Raw genomic sequence first — 18,068 nt, 5'->3', positions numbered from 1 at the left:
ACTGTACGCACTGATTGAGTTGGGAGTGCCTCCACATGTCTGCAACTTCATCCTTTATTCCAGCCATTCAATAATCACAGAGCGGCCAAGCGATGTCGCACCCTTGGCGATGCTTTGATGACCAACAGTGAGGCTCCTGTGAAAGTGGAGTGCATGCTGGGATTTATTTTTTTCGATGAGGAGCGCAGGTTTGGTGCTGGAAGAGCAGACATGCTTCCATCCACCACACACGTAAAAAGAAAAGCAGCAAAGAATGAAGGAATACCAACGAGTGCATAGTGTTCTGGTCCCAGAAGCCATCGGTGATTGAAGGAGAAGCAAGTGTTTTTAGTTTCAAGCCTCACACCCCTAAAGCAGGGCAAGTACACCTTTCAATCTTCAAAACTGAACCCTTACAATCTGCCACTAGGCACATCTTGGTAATCAACCACTAAAAATATCTCCAAGCCAATTTGTTTAGTTTTTTTTTCCTTCTTTTTAAAGCAGGATTAGAAAGCGCTACAGGCCATCACTGACACCTGGTGGTAAAGTGGGTGAAAGGCAGAAATCTATAGTTTCATCTCAACGCTTGCTGAGGCTCCAGAGGGGATCCAGGCTACTGAGCGGGTCGTCTCCTTCGTCCCCTCGAGTTCCGTGGAGACCCTGGCCTTCTGCCGGCTGCAGAAAGCTTTGTTTTGTCACCCGCTGTTTCCCTCGACCCACCCCGTCCATGGAGAAGGCTTCAGGCGTCAGCGAGGCCAGGAGCTCCAGAGATGAAGGAGCCGGTGCAGAGGAAGCAGGAGGAACACTGGGCGGAGCCTCTGGGACTGGCTGATGGTTGGGTGCTGGCAGAGAAGAAGGGGAAACGGCATCAAGCCCGTTGGGTGGTGGAGGAGAGGCAGTGGGGGAAGTGAGAGGCGGGCTTAAGGAGGATGGGGGCTGTGGATCTGTGGCAGGATAGAGATCCTGGAGCTGCTGGATGTCCCCCAGTGAGTCAAGAGCAGGTAAGAGAGGGCTGACCTGCTCCTCAGCCTCCATGCCTGCATCCGTGGTACTTGGAGGCCGGATGCTTAGTTTAGCGATGGTGGCTTGAATGGAGCTGATGGGCATGTCACCGCCGAGGACAATATCCTGCTGAGATTCCTGTCTCGGGTAAGGCTTCAGAAAAAAAGAGAGGTGTTTAAGAAACACAAATGAAAGAAGTGATGCAGAGAAAAAAAACAAATAGCTTCAGTACCTCAACTAACCAGAACTCACAATTCCTTGGGAACAATCAGGAGTGCAAAAATGTAAACAATTAGAGGGTTACAGTCAGATTAAAGTTGTGCAATTAGATGTGAGATGCTAGCGATTTGTTTTAAGAACCATTTCAGAAGTCCATGTCTAGAAATCTACAATAGAGGTGAGTAAAGTTTTGACTGCATAGCTAACAGCACTGAACAAAATTGGCTCCAGTAAATATATGTATGTGACATTCTGTCACCTACAAGCTGCGTGGCTATGGTTTTTCAAAGGATTATTAATCAGCAGCAACATATCTTTCCCTTTATGGTGCTTTGTGAGCCACTAACCAGTTGAACTTATTTGAAAGGACAGTATAAGAAGAGTGACAAACCTTTGTGGCTGCAGAGTTGGTGTTCTTGCTGCAGGTGGCGGTCGTGATGCCGTGGCGCTGTAGAACCTGTTCGGCGTGCTTCAAAACAGCCTCATAGCAAAACTTCAGGTGGAGCTGGAGGCAGACCGAAAGATGATATAAAGTGTGTACTATATGAAGAGCTATTCATCAGCAGTGCCTGATTCATGATGTACTTTGTCAGCATAGTCACATATTTCTACATTTAGGATTTTTGAGCAGCACTTTGCAAAGTGTTCTGTGCGACTGTTCATTTATCTCATAATGCTTAATTAAAATTTAGGTTTTAAACTCCTTGAAATGTACAATCAGCTTTTTCTGTTGTCTATATGTACATTTTTGCATGTTGCAGCTTTAAACCTACGACAACAAAGATCAATCCTAAACACAACATCAGAGTCCCATCTCTTTCTTACCTTCTCCTGTAGCATGTTCTTCCTCTGTTGTCTCATCTTCTTCACCAGCAGTGGAAGGTCTGGGATCCCATTTCCTGCATCCAGCTCCTGAACAGCAGCATACAGCAGACAGAAGGCGCCAGTGCGTCCAACACCCGAGCTGAGACGAAAAGTGTACAGACTGATTAACAACAACTGAGATGCTAAAATGAATAAAGTGGTAAACACACCACACTTTTTTTATGCTCAGTTGCAGTATCCAGATGAAATACATAATCATGCTACACGATTCTCAACTAACCACAATTTAGTAACTCCTCGAGTTAAAAGTAACTTTTTGAAAAACTCTGTTATATTTAGAGCATCTTTTCAGTGGAATAAGTTGCCTTATGCAATTAGAGAATTGGTTTCTATTCATAATTTTAAAAATCACCTAAAAGCCTATTTAGGCAGTTTTTAATTTATTTGTAAATATTGTAAGAGGGTAATGGAAATTGTGTATTTTGTTTGAGTGTTTTTTTTAATCATTTTTAATATTTACATGTTTACATTTTCAGAACTGTAAAACCTTATTGTGGATGTAAGAGCCAAATTATGTGGACATTTTGCATCCAACTCATTGTGTAACATTTTATTCGGTGGTATTTGATGGTTTGGGCCCCAGGAAGACTAGCAACCACTGTTGTGGAAGCTAATGGGGTTCCTTATAAATAAACAAATAAACAAATAAATAAACAAATAACAAGGATCAAAACTTAGTTGGTCTTTTATCAGCAGGAAGCAAAAACAGTACACGTGTGTTATGTGTTGTCTACACTTGAAGGCTATGACCCGGAGGGCCAGGAGCATTTACTAGGGACATAAAGGTTCACATTTACATGCATTGAAGAAATTCCCTGTATATAAATGGAATGGACAGCCACAGAAATACACTCACCTGCAGTGCACAACAACAGGTGTATGTAAGGGTCTCTGGTGAAGGTAGTGTCCATGAACCTCTTGAATGAACCGCAGCAGATTGCTCTTGCTATCAGGAAGGCCCCTAATGGGATATGAAGAAATAATATTTGATGTACTTAGGTTGCACTGCCCGGCTGACTAAGAAAAGTCTTTATCTGCAGCTTTTAATATAAAGAGATGACTTACAGCTCTGGCCAGGAAGTAAACTGGAGATGGACAACAGTCCGCTTTAGGCTTTGGTCACGGTACTGCAGACTGATCATGCGCTCCACGTGTGTTGGTGTCATCTTCTGTGTTGTTAGGCTGAGTGTTATTGGTCCCTGAGAGAGTTGCTGGCCACGCTCCGTTGGGAAGTAACGCCAAACCTTTCCCTGTGAGGATATAGAAGATGTTAAACACACAAACAACAAAGTAAATGAACTTAATGATGTGTAGCTTAATTTATTTGAAAAAAAAAAAAAAGAACCACAAAAAACTTTAAGTTCTCTTGTAAAAAGCATTTTTACACACTACTGAAAAATAGTAATGTACAGATTATATACTTCCACTGTGCAAACTAAACTAAACTCTGTACCTTTTCCAGCTCCTGATCCGAAACCAGCATAACAATCAGTGACACTTTCTGCTCATAAACCATCAGCCAGAAATCTGCTGCTGTGCCGGTGAGCGGAGCCTGCGTGGCAATAAGGCGTGGGCAGTATGGTGACAGGTCTTCCACATAGCTAGCGTTAATGTAGTCATCTTTCCCTGACTGTAGCACCACCCGGTTTATGTCATAGGGCATTACGTCCTGATGACGGTTCTTCATGGTGTAGCAGCGGGCAATAGCAATGGAAAGCTGGCGAGCATCTTTCTCCTGCTGGTCCTGTAGCTCTTTCCAGCGGGCATCCAGCACAGAAAGCCCTCCCTCATTCTCTGAGGGGTTCTCCAGGGAATCTACTTGGGCTCTGTAACGTTCTAGTTCACTGTGAAGGCGGGCGACACGCTCTGGGGCCTGGTATGGGTCACCCTGGATCAAGAGAACTCCCTGGGAGCTTTTCTTTCTACGCTCCCCATCCTGAGGGTCAGCTTTGGTGGGTTGGAGAACATTAGTGGGGGCCTTGGTGCCTCCCGGTTGGCTCTCTGGACTTGAGGACAGGAGGTCATCTGTGCTTGAGTTCTGTCGTTCAAACAGTGAAGTGGAGGGAGAAACAGCAGAGGGAGAGGGAAGAGTCGATTGGGCTGTGCCTCCAGGAGTCGGGGTTGGAGCGGGCCTCTGCTGAGGAGTCAGACCTAGAGAAGACGGACCTGGAGAGGGTGCAGGGGAGGGAGAAGGGGAAGGGGAAGGTGGGATACTGTTGGGTGGCTGTGATACTGTAGGGCCTCCAGGAGTGGGCTGAATCATGTGCTGAGTAGGTGGGGCATGTATACCATGTGGGCCTATGGCAGTGGGTGGCTGTGGGGCACTTGAAGGTACATTAGGTCCTGGAGCTGGAGAATACATAGCTGAAGGCTGTGGATGTGTCATAGGAAGAGGAGCCTGAGGTTGTTGCGGAGCAGCAGGCTGTGGTGCCAGAGGCTGCTGAGGCATCATTGGCGCTGCTCCAGGGTAGCATACGCCCCCAGGATGAGGCAGCTGAGATTGGGGTTGGTTGGGCATCCGCATGGGCTGCTGCGGCATATTTGGCATGGGAGGCTGTCCGGGGTGATGGTGGTGCTGTGGGGGTAGCGTATTGGAGGGCATTTGAGGCATAGGCCCCCTTGGCAAGTGGCCCTGAGGACCAGGAACCATATGGGGTTGTGAAACAGGAGGCATCTGTGGGTGCATTGTAGAGTGAATGGGTTGGCTCGTTGAGGGCATGTAGTTTTGTGAAACTGGAGGCATTGGCTGACTTGTGGGGGGCACTGGTGCTCTGGGACCACCTGGTATTTGCATCTGTGGGTGAGGCGGTATCTGCTGGGCACCGGGGGGCATGGAGACCTGTTGGTGCTGTGGTAACATGTGTTGATGAGGGAGTGCTTGGGGCATCTGTTGGTTGGAATGGGGTGGGTAGGGTTGAGATACAGGGGGTGCTGCTTGAGAAGACGGGGGTCCTGGTGGGTGTGTAATCTGAGGTGGCCTTGGCATGGAGCCTGGCATCATTTGAGGGTGTTGAATGTAGCCCTGTGGAGTCTGGTAGCCTTGGGCTCTTGGAGGCTTCGCCTGAAAGCCATTTTGTTGTGACTGTAGCTGACCTGGAAATGCCTGCTGGTACTGGGGAGGAACACCAGGCTGTTGGGGCATATATGGATGTGGGTAGGTTTGTTGGTTTTGAAGAGGATGAGAGCCAGGAACAGCCCTTGGTCCAGGCTGGTAGCCCTGAGGGAGTGGTTGTCCAATTGGCTGGGGGTACTGCTGTGGATGCTTCTGCTGTTGGGACTGGGGAGTCTGGCCTACACCCGGAATGGGACCTGTCGGTTGGGGAACAAACTGGGGGTATGCCCCTATCTGTGGAGGCACAGTGTAACCAGCTGAGGCTGCAGGTGGGACAGGGTGGTGTTGTGTGGGGGTGTAGCTGGGTATAGGTGCCTGGATGCTGTCAACCGTGGTGGTTGAAGGTCGAACAGGGACAGGGGCAACATGGCCAGGTTGGGGAGCTTGAGGAGGGGGAGGCCGATAGCTAGGGAGCCCTGCCTGGGGTGGCATTTGTGGAGGCCTCTGTGGAGTCATCTGTGGTAGGGGCCCACGTGGCAGGGGTCCCTGTGCTCCATGAGTCCCTGCAGTAGGAAACTGAGCAATCCGTGCCAGGAGTTCTGGAGGTGGCAGGTTAGCAGGGAAGCACGGAAGACCAGCAGCTGAAGCAGCCGGCCAAGGCAGAGAGGTGCTACCCAAGTTAGCACCAGGTTGCATGTAGGCATCAGGACCAGGCAGATGTGCTGCAGTGCGAGGGAGGGAAGGAATATCAGGAGGCAGGCTGCGGAGATCCTCAGGCAGGTCACCTCCCAAGGCCAAGATGGCCGCATTGATCTGGGCCAGTTCTGGATCCTCTAGGCTAGAAGAGGTGGAGTCAACATCCTTTGGCTTAAGGGACGGCTTAGCTGCCGTCGGCCTCGCTGGTGGCTTTTTCTGGGTCTCTCTGAGGAACGGCCAACACAAAGAGGACAGCATGAAAAATCAGAAATGTAGATAGCATTTGTCTTTTACAAGTAGTTATAAGTTACTACTACATGAAGTACTAGTGATTTGTTGACTATAATTAAAGTACTCAAAAAGCTTTAAAATATTATTCTAATGTCTTCCTTACTTTTCGAGTATGGGCTTCCTTTCCTCTGCCCTGGTCTGACACAGGGCCTTTGCCCTCTCCAGTAGACGTGATGCTTTAGCTTCCAGGTCATCGTAGAACTCTTTTCCCTCCTGTGATTTCTTCATCAGGTCCTCGTAGGCTTCATATGAGCCCACCAGTCCCTGGATAGTTGTGTTCCACTGCTGCTCAGTCTGGGTCAGGCTTTTCCGAACAGAAGCGTATTGAACATTGGCTTCGGTTAAAGCCTTCAAGATGTTTTCCTGCGCTGCGAGGTTCTGGTCGATGTATACCTTTACTTGTTCGTACTTCTTCAGCTGCTCCTCAAATATGTGCTGGAGAGACACAAGTTAATAAGTCTCTCACGACAGCATTTATTTAGCAACTTAAACAAATAACAGTGTAACGTGGTTGCAAATGTGTTTTGACAAACACCTTCATGTCTGCTCGCTCCGTAGTGACGAGGGTGGATGTGATGTCATCCTGCTGGATGAGGTCACGGAGCTGTTTTTCCAAAGAGCTTCTCTGTTCCCTCATCTCCTGCACCTTTCCCAGGATCCGCTTCATGCACTGCAGACCTGCTACTTCCTCTGCGCAGACACAGGTGTATGTATGTGTTTATATTCACAACTCAAACAAAATCATATTCACAGTTTGACCAGTTAGAAAATAAACAATTAAGCTGTCAGCTGGCTTACTGATTTAAACTAATAAAAAAAATTAGCTATTAAAACATATACTGGATTTTGTCATTTGACCTAAATCTTAAGATTTTCCATTATTCATTAATGCGCAGCCCTGACTGCAATGCTACAATAAAAGTAATATACAACTAGGTTTCCTATTTATAGTAATTATCTAAACTATTTAACTTTGAAGAGCAGAAAATCTTGGGTGACTTTAAATGACCCTAATGACTTTATCTGCTCTACTAAACCTTGCAAAATTTACAGTAACCTCTCATTATCAAAAAGCCCTCACCTTCACTCAGCTGTGGCCGTGGCAGGGCTTCTCTCAGACTATCCAGTGGCCCCCCCAACAGACGCAGATTGCTGATGTGCAGGTTCATGGCCCGGTGGAGCTCCGTGTTGGTAAAACTGGCCTTCTCATGAGCCTCCATATACTTCTCAAGGTCTCTGCGGATTTCAGCCAGAGCCTGGCCCTGGGCAGCTGGGTGCAACTCACCCACAGCAGGGCCACCAACTTCCTGGAGGGCTCGCTCACCTGCTTCATCCACCTCTAGCACATCTCTGATCTCTTTCAGTGAAGACTCCACATCAGTAAAGACACCAGAGAGCACTGTGCAGGAGAGGACATGAATAGTTATGAAAATATTGCAAAAGTTTGGGGGAAAAAATGTGGCTTTTAGTTATCAAGAGATCATGCATGCTTAATTTTGTACATGCATATTTGTGCAAACTATTATGGACACACACCACTCGCTAGGACAGTTAAAGGTCAGCAATATTTTAATGTTGTGACATGAAATAATCTTCAATTCAGCTTCAATTAGCTGTAGGGACAGCAAATTATCAATAATAACCCACAATTTTGCTGCTTGTCATCGGATGACCTACTCACTCAATTGCTTCAATTAAGAGACAACTGTTTCATAAGAATGTAGCTTTTCTAAATCAAAGTGTTTGATTAAGTTATTGAGCACCAGCTGTTGAAATTTGAGGGTTTCGCTTCTTCACTGTGTAACCTCTGTGCACTCTCATAATAGAAGATAGCAACCGCAATGGTTAGGTCTGCTGTGCTTGCCTGTGGCACTCACCTTGCATGGACTGAATGAGGCTCTTGACGGTGTCAGGACGGACGCTGAGGGCAGCACACTTCTCCATCAGGACCGGAGGAAGGTGGTTGTACATATCGAGGTTGTCTACAGACTCTGGCTCCAAGCCTAGAGAGTCCATGAACTGCCTGTAGAAGGAGGAGGCAGTTACCTAATACTGCAACAGAATCTTTAAAACAAAAACCCTAGTATTTTAAGTACTTTAGTATTTAATGTGGGTATCGATTAAAAGTTTTGCTGAACCAAGATTGGTTCTTATTTAAAATTCAACTGGGGGAAAGAGGGATATTGAGTAAGCCTTAGTTCACTTAGTTCACAAAATTAATGACACATCATACTCACTCTAGTGTTTCATTCTTGCTTTCAATCTTAGCCATCACATCCCTCAACAGCTTGGCCTTTTCTTCACTGAAAAAAAAATACATAAGATATAAAAAATGAACATGAATAACGTACTAAAATATGATTGGGGATATTTTCCCATTTCTAGGATGAACTTGACATCCACAGAGGGAGCCTACCTGTACAAAGAAGAGGCTTCGTGGGCAGCCATGGGCACCAGTTTGGCAAAAAGGTCTGGTCCAGTGACAGTCGGGTCGGTGGGATTGACCGGCAGAGCTTTCACCAGAGGAGCACCTAGAAAGACAAAAAACATTTATGTAATAGCGCAGATGAGCATAAAAGGAGAGCATGTAACCAAATGCATTCAAAAGAAGAGACTACTGTCATTTTACTTTTTAGCATCGCTTGTACCTAATTTTACTCTTACATCCCAAACGTGGGACAACTTGATTCAACAAACATAAGTTTGTCTTAATGAAATAAAAATATTCACAAAAAAAAAATCTGTGGTAACATCTCAAATCTGAATATTTAAGAATGTCTGCAGTATTATGACAGAGTAAATCACTTACTTTGGTTATGGGAAAAGTAACCAACCAAGAAAAAGCAGTTTAATCAGTCAATAAAGTAGACTGATACCCTAACGTAATTTGAAAAAAATGCTTGGCCACTGGTCTGTTTCAAAACAGAGAATCATGTTCTGCCCTCAAAACATCACTTTATTGCATTTAGTCATTAGTAGTTATTAAAATCTCTGAGAAACTTTTGTTCTGTCTCTTTCTGCTCTTTCCTATCACCTCAAACTGGTCGCAGCAGATGATTGGTTCTGCTGGAGGTTACTTCCTATTAACGGCGAGTTTTCCCCCCATAGGGGGTTTTCTAATTGTTGAAGTTTCTTTCTAAAATTGTGGGATCTTCTCCCTACAATAAGAGCACCCTGAGATGACCGTTTGTGAATTTGTGCTATATAAATAAAATTGAACTGAACTGAACATAATTCAATTAATTGATGGCTTATTTCTCAAAAAGGGCCTAATCTAGAAGAAATGGTTGTCAACTTTTCCATTTAAATATAAAAATTGGCTAATATTAGCTTTGACTGTGCATTACTGTTGGCCAGGCATAACATGACATGCAAAACTATAACAGCACTACTTTAGAAACTACATATACATTAAAATCCATGAATTTTACTTAGTGAAACCTGATGATTAAAATAATTATATCCAAGGAAAACAGAAAACAAAGGCACGACACCAGGATAAAAATGAAGGAAGATATACAAAAACATATTCATACACAGTGTATACATATTTGCAAAACCCTATATGCAAAACCAGCTTTGCATGTACTGACTGAGCGAAACATACTGATGCTTCCTGTTACCTTTTACAGAGGCTAGAGTCTCCAGAGACGGAACAGTCTCATGATAAATGAAATCATTGTCCTTTTTGGCAGAGTTAAACCTGCAAGGTCAAAGAAAAAAAAAGCTCAAAAACCGCTGATGATCATGAAGTGGCCAAAACTGTTAACTAAGAGTTTTTGCTCACTTTCCACCGATAACATCCATGGTGAACCTCAGGGCCTCTTGCACGCTGTCAGGTTGTCCCTGGTTGTAGTAGGATAAAAGGAGAATTCAAAACGTGTGATTGAACATCTTTTTTCTAAATCACAGTGTGTTTCCAGTAATAGGAGCTCTATGCATCTGTATGACGCATGTCTGCAAAGACAACTTCAGAAAATTTGATTCTCCCAAAAACATTTGAAGTTCAAGTGTGAAAACAGTTCAAGGAAAGTTCAAGTTACACTAAAACGACCTAAGCATGGATTGCCGGGAAGGTAGAGAGAAGTAGTACCTTGGCTAGTTTGACGGCTTCATTGAGTTTGTCCAAGGAGCTCTGCAGGTAAGCCAACTGTGGAGAAAAATGAGCATTTAAGCCATTTAACCGACAGAAAAATAAACATGACTCAACAAAACCAACTAAGAAACTGGTCAAACTAACTGAAACAGTTTTACCTCTAAAATGTAAAATAAAATTAACCATTGTGACACTCAAACGTCATGTTTAATTCAGATTAAAAGAAACTATTCCCTTATTAGTACCAAGAAGGAAAGAGTTTCTTTCCAGTTTCCCTGGATGTCAGGAAAGGGTACATGTCACTAATGTCACTAGTTCCTGGTGGCAGGATGCCAGTAAGACAGGAAGAGTCTTCATTCTTACATATTTGTTTTTAAACATAAATAAATCTATAAGGTAACATAACCACTGTGCTCTAATGTGCCGCCACCAACCTCCACAAACCAAATGTTAGTCATAGGTATTGGTTTGTTAATAGTGTGATATTTTCTCATTTTCACATTCTTACTAAGATTAAGATAAAGAATATCCTATTACCTCCTGACAACAGTGGAAAAAAATGTCACGTCACTGTCTTTACAGTTAGGCTAGTTCAACTGCATACTAGCTTAATCCAGCTTTATACGCAGCATACAGACATGTTAAAAAAAAGGTCAAAGAGTGTATTTCAAGAAATGCAAAACAACAGTTTTTTAAGCGATGACGAGCTAGCATTTTTAGAGTGCTTGCCACTCAAAGCACTTTAACCACTTTAAAATCACCAACAACCAAATAAGAGTTCTTCGAATGTGGGAGGAAGCCACAGTGTTCAGAAGAAATTCATACAGGCATATGGTGAACATGAAAACACCACACAGAAAAGCCCCGTTTGCAGCACCAGGTGGGCTTCCATACATGTGCTAACCAGGAAAAACCAACTTAGGCCAAAGATCAGACCACAGCGGACTCGCTATGGTGATGATCAGCTGGAAACCCTCAATTTGAGCAATACATGTACATTAGTAGAGATTATAAGACAAAAATACCCTTTCTAATCTAGTTAAAGAAAAAATACTTGTTTGTCTTTATTTCAGTTGAACTGTTATACAATTCAATGTATTAATAACATTAGAAAATGGGAAAATTTTAAAATTATATCAGCACTAATTCCTCTTGAGGGGATTTTTAGTTATATCAGTAGCAATGCAGCAAAATATGACTGCACAAATATAAACCACAGCACCCTGACAGTGGAAAATAAATAATGCATCTGTGTGTTAGTCGTACCCGTTCTCCATACTTCTGCTGCTCCTCTGCCTGTTTTCCCATATGAAGCTGTTGAGAGAAGCGAAAGCAATTACTGAGACCAAACTCAGCACACACAAACAAGTGCATACATGTAGGGAACTAATTTCCCCCATAAACACTCACATGCGCGATAGAAGCAAAGTAATAAATCTTCATCTGAACCAGTTTCTTCCAGTCTTTCTGGATCTTTCCCAGCATGGAAGCTGTCTCCGAGTTCTCCAGAGCCCTGCATGCTTCTTTGTAGTAATCCACCACCTGTAGCACCAGGGCCGCAGTTATTAGCATTTAATATTAAAATGAATGATGACTATATGATTCATATTTAATGGTAAGAAGTCAACCTGAGCACTGATGCGAGCAACCAGGAAACTCTTCCTGTTGTCCAACATGGACTTCTCCAGAAGACATTCCTGAGCCTGGCCCTGCGAGAGAGACCAAGGTTAAGGACACTCATTTGTTTTGTGTGTGTATTTTAATCCATGCATGCGCATGTAGGTGTGTAATCTACCAGCATAAGGTTGATGTTGAGGTTCAGAATCTGGTGGCTCATATCCACACTGAAGTTGTGGCTGAAATGGTCTCTGAGGTAGGAGAAGGCTCCTGCTGAGCACTGGAAATGAGTGCAGGACACCTTCATCCCCTAAAAATAAAACAGAAAGAGTCAGTGGGACTGTGTGAGCCAACAAAATGGCCAGAATTACTCTGCGCCCAAGTATGTGTCTCTCTTACCTCTTCAGATACCCTGTTGTCCATGGCTCCCAACATGGAGTGCAAAGCCCCTGCAGACAATCCACAGATAAGTTTGGTGGAATTTGTAGGTTTTGTTGTTCACATTCAGTAAATAATTGGCATATAAGCTGAAAATTATCTGAATTTCTCTGCATTGTTCTTTAAAGGAAGTGATTTGTGTGACACGCTCAACAGTGGCATGCCCCTACAGCATATACAAAGTGATACTGAGGGGTTTCATGTACAAATTTAACATTAACTTCTGAAAATCTCCAACACCATGAAGAAAAAGCGATTGTTTGTGTCAACCATAGAATTCTGAAATAACACAAGTCAAAGCTAACACAAGTAAACACAAAATGCAGTTTCTAAATGAAGGTGTTTATTATTAAATTATTATGTTATGACATCAATTAAAATGGTAAATGGCCTGTATTTATATAGCGCTTTACACATCCTGTCATCCACCCATTCACGCACACATTCACACACTGGTGATGGCAAGCTACATTGTAGCCACAGCCGCCCTGGGGCGCACTGACAGAGGTGAGGCTGCCGGACACTGGCACCACCGGGCCCTCTGACCACCACCAGTAGGCAACGGGTGAAGTGTCTTGCCCAAGGACACAACGACCGAGACTGTCCAAGCCAGGGCTCGAACCGGCAACCTTCCGATTACAAGGCAAACTCCCAACTCTTTGGAAAGCTGAGTTTCTCCCACCACACCCAGGCGTGATTACTGCCACACCTGTTCTCAGTCAAGAAATCCATTAAGTAGGCCCTGCCTGACAAAGTGGAGCAGACAAAAAAATATAATGAATTCTGCTGTCTACCAAAAAATCCTGAAGGAGAATGTCAAGCCATCTGTTTGTGACCTCAAGCTGAAGCGCACTTGGCTTTTGCAGCAGGACTATGATCCAAAACATATCAGCAAGTTGGTCTCTGAATGACTTGAAAGAAAAACCAAAATGATGATTTTGGAGTGGCCTAGTCAAAGTCCTGACCTGAATCTGACTGTGATGTTGTGGCACGACATCGAAAAGGCGCTTCATGCTTGAAAACTCTCTATTGTGTCTGATTTACAACAATTCTCCAAAGATGCCTCTACAGTGTTGTAAAAGACTCATTGTGAGTTATTGCAAACGCTAGATTGCAGTTGTTGGTGCTAAGTTATTATGTATTGGGGGTAATCACTTTTTCCCACAGGGAATCTGATTAAAATATAATTTAACAAATACTACAGTACTGAGCAAGACAGCATCAGGAGTTCCAATCAGTTACTTTCATGTTTTTCATTTTTTGTTTTGTTTTTTTAAACTGACATGTTCAGATGCGTTTAACTGTTACAGTTTATTACTATTATTGACTCTAAGTGACTCACCCAGATTGTAGAGGATGCAGGCTTGCTCATAGCTGATGTCATCATGGGTGACTGTTTTTCCAGAGAAAATTTCAGTCCTGTTTTCCAAAGAAAATAGAAAAGTATTTTTAAAGAGAATAAAATGCCTGAACAATATCATATATTATTGATTTCTAAACCATAGTATTAGAATGACACTGTATTCATAGACACTACAGAAAAAACACTGAAGAACTGCATTAATTAAATGTAGTTGAATTAAGTCTAAATTAGAATTTAGCAGTACAGGTTTGCACGCCTAATGTCAGTTCATTCATTCTATCCACATCCCAACATTCAGCAACTAAGCCAGTGTGCTGACACTGCTCTCTACGAGCAAGCTGCAGTGAGTGTGTCTCTTAAATAAGCTTCTCTGGTGTTCAGCAGTACAGACTGCAGTTGGATGGGTATGTATAAACACTCCATACAGTTTCTGTGGATTCCTGTGTGTTATTACCATGAGATGGGTACTGCAGCCTCCTGGCCGGTTCCCATGGGCACCCGGCTCTGCAGATAATGCAGCTGGCCAAAGTACTTCCTCAGTGTGCTGCATCCCTCGAAATCCCTCGTCACATTCACTGCGCTCTGCGAAGCAGACACAAACACTGTGTTTCTGTTGTGTTTAATCAGCTACAAAAATCATTACTCTTGCAAAGACGCTGTGACCCAGCGATGAATTATGTAACAATGGGTTTCAGTGCTTAATGCTCAGAATTTATCATTTTCCTTGACAACACTTCAAAAGGCCTCATTATGATATGATTGATAACTTGTATCAGAATGTTTTGTATTGAAAATCCCTGTCCACATGGAAATACTATTATTAATGTAAAACTGCACACATATGACTATACATGATGATCTTAACCTCATCACAAAACAGACAGTTTGTAGTTGTGATGCACTGGATGGAGGTTTCTTTTACTATCTGGTTGGGATTGTGAGTGTTAAGATTAAATATTAATGACTTTACGTGATAACCAAGTTTATTTATCACAATTTTATTTACACAGTCCTTTCAAGGTGCTTTATAGTGAAAAGTATACACCGTGCAGTGTTAGAGAGAGAATCCCAATAATCAAAAGATCCCCTGTGAAGAAGCACTTAGCAATGGTGGGAAAGAAGAACTGTCAACAGAACACGGCGTCCTGCAACAAACACTATAACCCCGGCAATATGCCAGTAAGGACTCATAGCCGTATGTGAACTATGCCTGGAAGTTGGGAACACTTAATTTCAGGATCGATGAAATTGCCTAAAAGTGAATTCCACTATATTCAATAGCAACCCACATAACGATGGACAAGTCCGAGTCACATAAATCTGACTGAGAATACTTTGCACAGTGCTCACCTGCCGCAGCGTCTCCAGTTTCTTCAGCTGTTCGTTGTAGTTGTCCGGATTCTCTCCATAGTTCTTTAAGATGAACTAGAGGAAAATAAGCAGAAGCAAGAAGTAGGTGAATGTGCTGCTGAAACTCAGGTAAAAACAAAATTAAATGAACGGTTAGATCCTAATAAAGAAATAAAAATATCATCTCTAATACTGAGGGTTAAATTGTTTAGAAAAAAAATTCAAATGTCTTTGAACTGGGGCTCATAACTCATTATGTTAATCTTTAGTCTTGAGCATAAGCCAAGCACTTAGACTCTTGGAGCTTCAAGACTTCCCATCATGCTTTGCCAGGACTCACACTGTCCCCCATAAGCCACTACAATAAGCTTTAAGCTACTAATTGTCAGGTCAGGAGGTAAACAGCCCTGCAGATACACTGATTCTTCTACTAGTGCTTTTGTTTCAATTTTAATTCAATCATGGACAGGTCACAATGACAAAGCAAGAAGACAGACACAGTCACGTTGTTACTCCTTCAGGCCAAATATGTGCTGTTGTGCATTAGTTTGGGGTAAACAGAGAAAATGTTGGTATTTTAGATACATTTTTAAATAATGTTGTTTTGATCGACTACCCCTTATTTAAAGGCTACACTTTTAAGGCCAATAAAAATAATAAAATAATCATTCTTAGTATTTTTTAAGAAAACACTCTGCCGTTAAATTAAATCAAAATAAGTCTTCCTATTACCAAAAAGAATTACTAATAAGAAAGTCTGAAACTGCATCTCCGCCTCCACAGTGGCTAAAAATATACTCCACACCATGTATGAACTGAATCCTTGGACCTAAAAGGATGTCTGGATCCAGATCAGTTTGTGACATTTTTGTGGAAACATCAAGATAACGTCTCTCGAATTTGCTTAGATAAATCTGAAATACATTTGTGAAACTATGATCCCACAAGTGCAATTTTGTTCTCTGTGCCATAACGACTTGCTAACAAACAAACCAACCACATAACCCCTCTGATTATTGTATTTAGTCATGAGGACAAAGTCCTTTTACGTGCATGAGGAAGAAGTTTGGAAAGACAAATGAGTCACCAGGTAAAGATGATACCAGCTTTAAAAAGCAGTCAAATGATCTGGAGTTTAAATATCCGAGATGAGTTGTGGAAGGAGCAGGCCTAAAAAAAAATCGGTTAATATTTAATTTTCTTTTTTCAAGCTAAGAGCGAAATCCCTTATTGACACCACACAGGAATAGGTTCTTCTGACACATTAAGGTTGTAATGTCGCCCACTAGGAAAAACAAAGCTTGGACTTGGATGCTCACATAAACAAGGTTTTCTCCTAGAATGGATTTGAAAGCACCAAAAAAGGGCCCGAAACTTTTTCTTTCTTCCTGTTTTTAAAGAGTCATTATCTTCCATATTTGTCCTCTACAATGTTGTTTGTTTCTGTTTTTAAATGCCTTTATTTGTTTTTAACATGCGCTACATAACAGGATAGCCCACCTTTCTTACGGTTAAGGTAAGAAGTAGCGTCACAGGTGTAGTGACAACTTTCCCTGTGTATTTCGTTATAGAAGCTTATGTAAACCCGTGTTTATTATTAAGCAGGCTGGTAGTTTGAATAGTACAAACTGCTCCGCTCGCTCAGGTGCATGTGACAATGAGATCATTGTTTATTATTCTCATGTCGGAAGGCTGACTCGAGGCGTAGGAGTCCTAGAAATACTCACATATGCCTTTCGCGTTGGCAGTATTTTGATCGATTCCTACAAAGCTAGCCACTTAGCTGAAAGCTAAATATCAACTTGAGTTTTTAGCTTATTACCAGCTAGCAAGCAGCTTGCTAACGTTAGCAAACAAAGGCAGTGAGCAGGAGGGGTTTGCCTGACACAGACCTTTGCTAGCACGTCAGCTACCCGTTCTGGAAAAATCTTTTACCCTCGACAGGTAGCGACAACTGTTGCTTTGAGTTATGGCTAGCGGTATCCACTTGATAAGGTTATCCCTTCGTTCATAATCCTTGTTTAATTGACTTTCGACCTCAGCCCTGTTGCTCCACTCCCCACCCAGCTCACCTGCCTCACGGACGGGCTGAACTGGAACTCCCCAGCCTCTTTCAGATCCAGCCAGATCATAGGCATCCGGGGGACCGCCTCCATCGCGGCCGAATCTACACGGAGCTCTCAGTCGGTGCGATGTCAAAATCCCGCTGACAAATTTGTGGACGTTAACGGTTTTCCTGAAGATAGCTTTTCCCCCAAACAACTGTGTCATGTATCCATTTACACTTCAACCGGAAACTGGAAACACACGTGACGTAGGCCTTAGATATGCTTGCGAGCGTTTCTGGGAAATGTAGTTTCTGAAGAAACTAGACTTAGGATATAAATCACACTGGAAAGTAGCTAAAGTATAATTTTATTATACAGCCACAAATTTAAAACATTTACAACTAAATATTTTATAGGAAAAAGTGAACCCAATATAATTGATTTTCTTGTATCAGAAGAAATGAGAAAGATACAAATTTTTATACAAATTTAGTTTTTAACATATTACAGTAAATAAAAAAAAACTACAACTGCACATTAGTCTTTATACTAATTGTTTAATTAAACCATAAGGATTATTTTTTTAAGGAATAGTTTACCATGATACTCTTTTTTAAATGTTGAGCAGCCTATTGGTTATTTTATTTTCAGCACTTTACCAATGAGTGAATGATTCTCCTGGAGAGAACAGTAGTGCATATTGGGCTGCAGATGCTGGGGATCATAATGTCAGAGTTCTAAAAACAACTGGGTCACAGCCTGAGGCAGCTGTTACAGATTAATTATGGAATAATATTTAGCCTAATCCTTAATAAGATGCATGTGCATGCTCGTCTACCTCCATGGAACACTAATTGTTTTGTCTTTACATTGTCTTTACAGACATTAGAGTTAAAATTATGCAAACTGGCAATGAAGTTCTAATCAATAAACAGTGTCACCTTTTAAAAAGGTTTTTCTGGGAACTAGTGGCAGTTTTTGAAGGCGCTGTGTATTTATTGCATGTTCACACGATCTCTGCATTTTAAA

General features: G+C 42.5%; 1 protein-coding gene across 1 annotated transcript; it reads right to left on the bottom strand.

Annotated features, from left to right (window-relative positions):
* Nucleotides 1–177: 177 nt before the first annotated feature.
* ptpn23a (protein tyrosine phosphatase, non-receptor type 23, a) lies at nucleotides 178–17,283 on the bottom strand. Its single transcript, XM_087848423.1, has 24 exons — nucleotides 17,064–17,283; nucleotides 14,992–15,066; nucleotides 14,096–14,223; nucleotides 13,621–13,697; nucleotides 12,240–12,289; nucleotides 12,019–12,150; nucleotides 11,852–11,932; nucleotides 11,634–11,765; nucleotides 11,490–11,537; nucleotides 10,221–10,277; nucleotides 9,915–9,973; nucleotides 9,751–9,830; nucleotides 8,544–8,658; nucleotides 8,365–8,430; nucleotides 8,005–8,150; nucleotides 7,209–7,526; nucleotides 6,663–6,817; nucleotides 6,231–6,562; nucleotides 3,542–6,062; nucleotides 3,154–3,338; nucleotides 2,945–3,049; nucleotides 2,029–2,167; nucleotides 1,595–1,708; nucleotides 178–1,137 (listed from the first exon to the last, which is right to left on the bottom strand). The coding sequence occupies exons 1-24, from the start codon at nucleotides 17,145–17,147 to the stop codon at nucleotides 562–564; spliced, it is 5,775 nt and encodes a 1,924-aa protein (XP_087704549.1). The 5' UTR covers nucleotides 17,148–17,283; the 3' UTR covers nucleotides 178–561.
* Between the last annotated feature and the right edge of the window lie 785 nt (nucleotides 17,284–18,068).

The sequence above is a fragment of the Neolamprologus brichardi genome, chromosome 11 (assembly GCF_056152115.1).
Source record: "Neolamprologus brichardi isolate AB-2024 chromosome 11, ASM5615211v1, whole genome shotgun sequence".
NCBI classification, from domain to species: Eukaryota; Metazoa; Chordata; class Actinopteri; order Cichliformes; family Cichlidae; genus Neolamprologus; species Neolamprologus brichardi.
The sequence above is the reverse complement of the archived record's forward strand: the minus strand, read 5'-3'. Positions and strand labels throughout refer to the sequence as shown.

Bases quoted from the DNA above. Each gene is read 5' to 3' on its own strand.
- ptpn23a (XM_087848423.1), bottom strand. From the start codon at position 17,147: ATGGAGGCGGTCCCCCGGATGCCTATGATCTGGCTGGATCTGAAAGAG. The intron at 14,224-14,991 runs GTGAGCACTGTG...TCTGCTTCGCAG, and splicing joins AACTGGAGACGCTGCGGCAG to AGCGCAGTGAATGTGACGAG. The intron at 12,290-13,620 runs GTGAGTCACTTA...GATTGTCTGCAG, and splicing joins CTGCATCCTCTACAATCTGG to GGGCTTTGCACTCCATGTTG.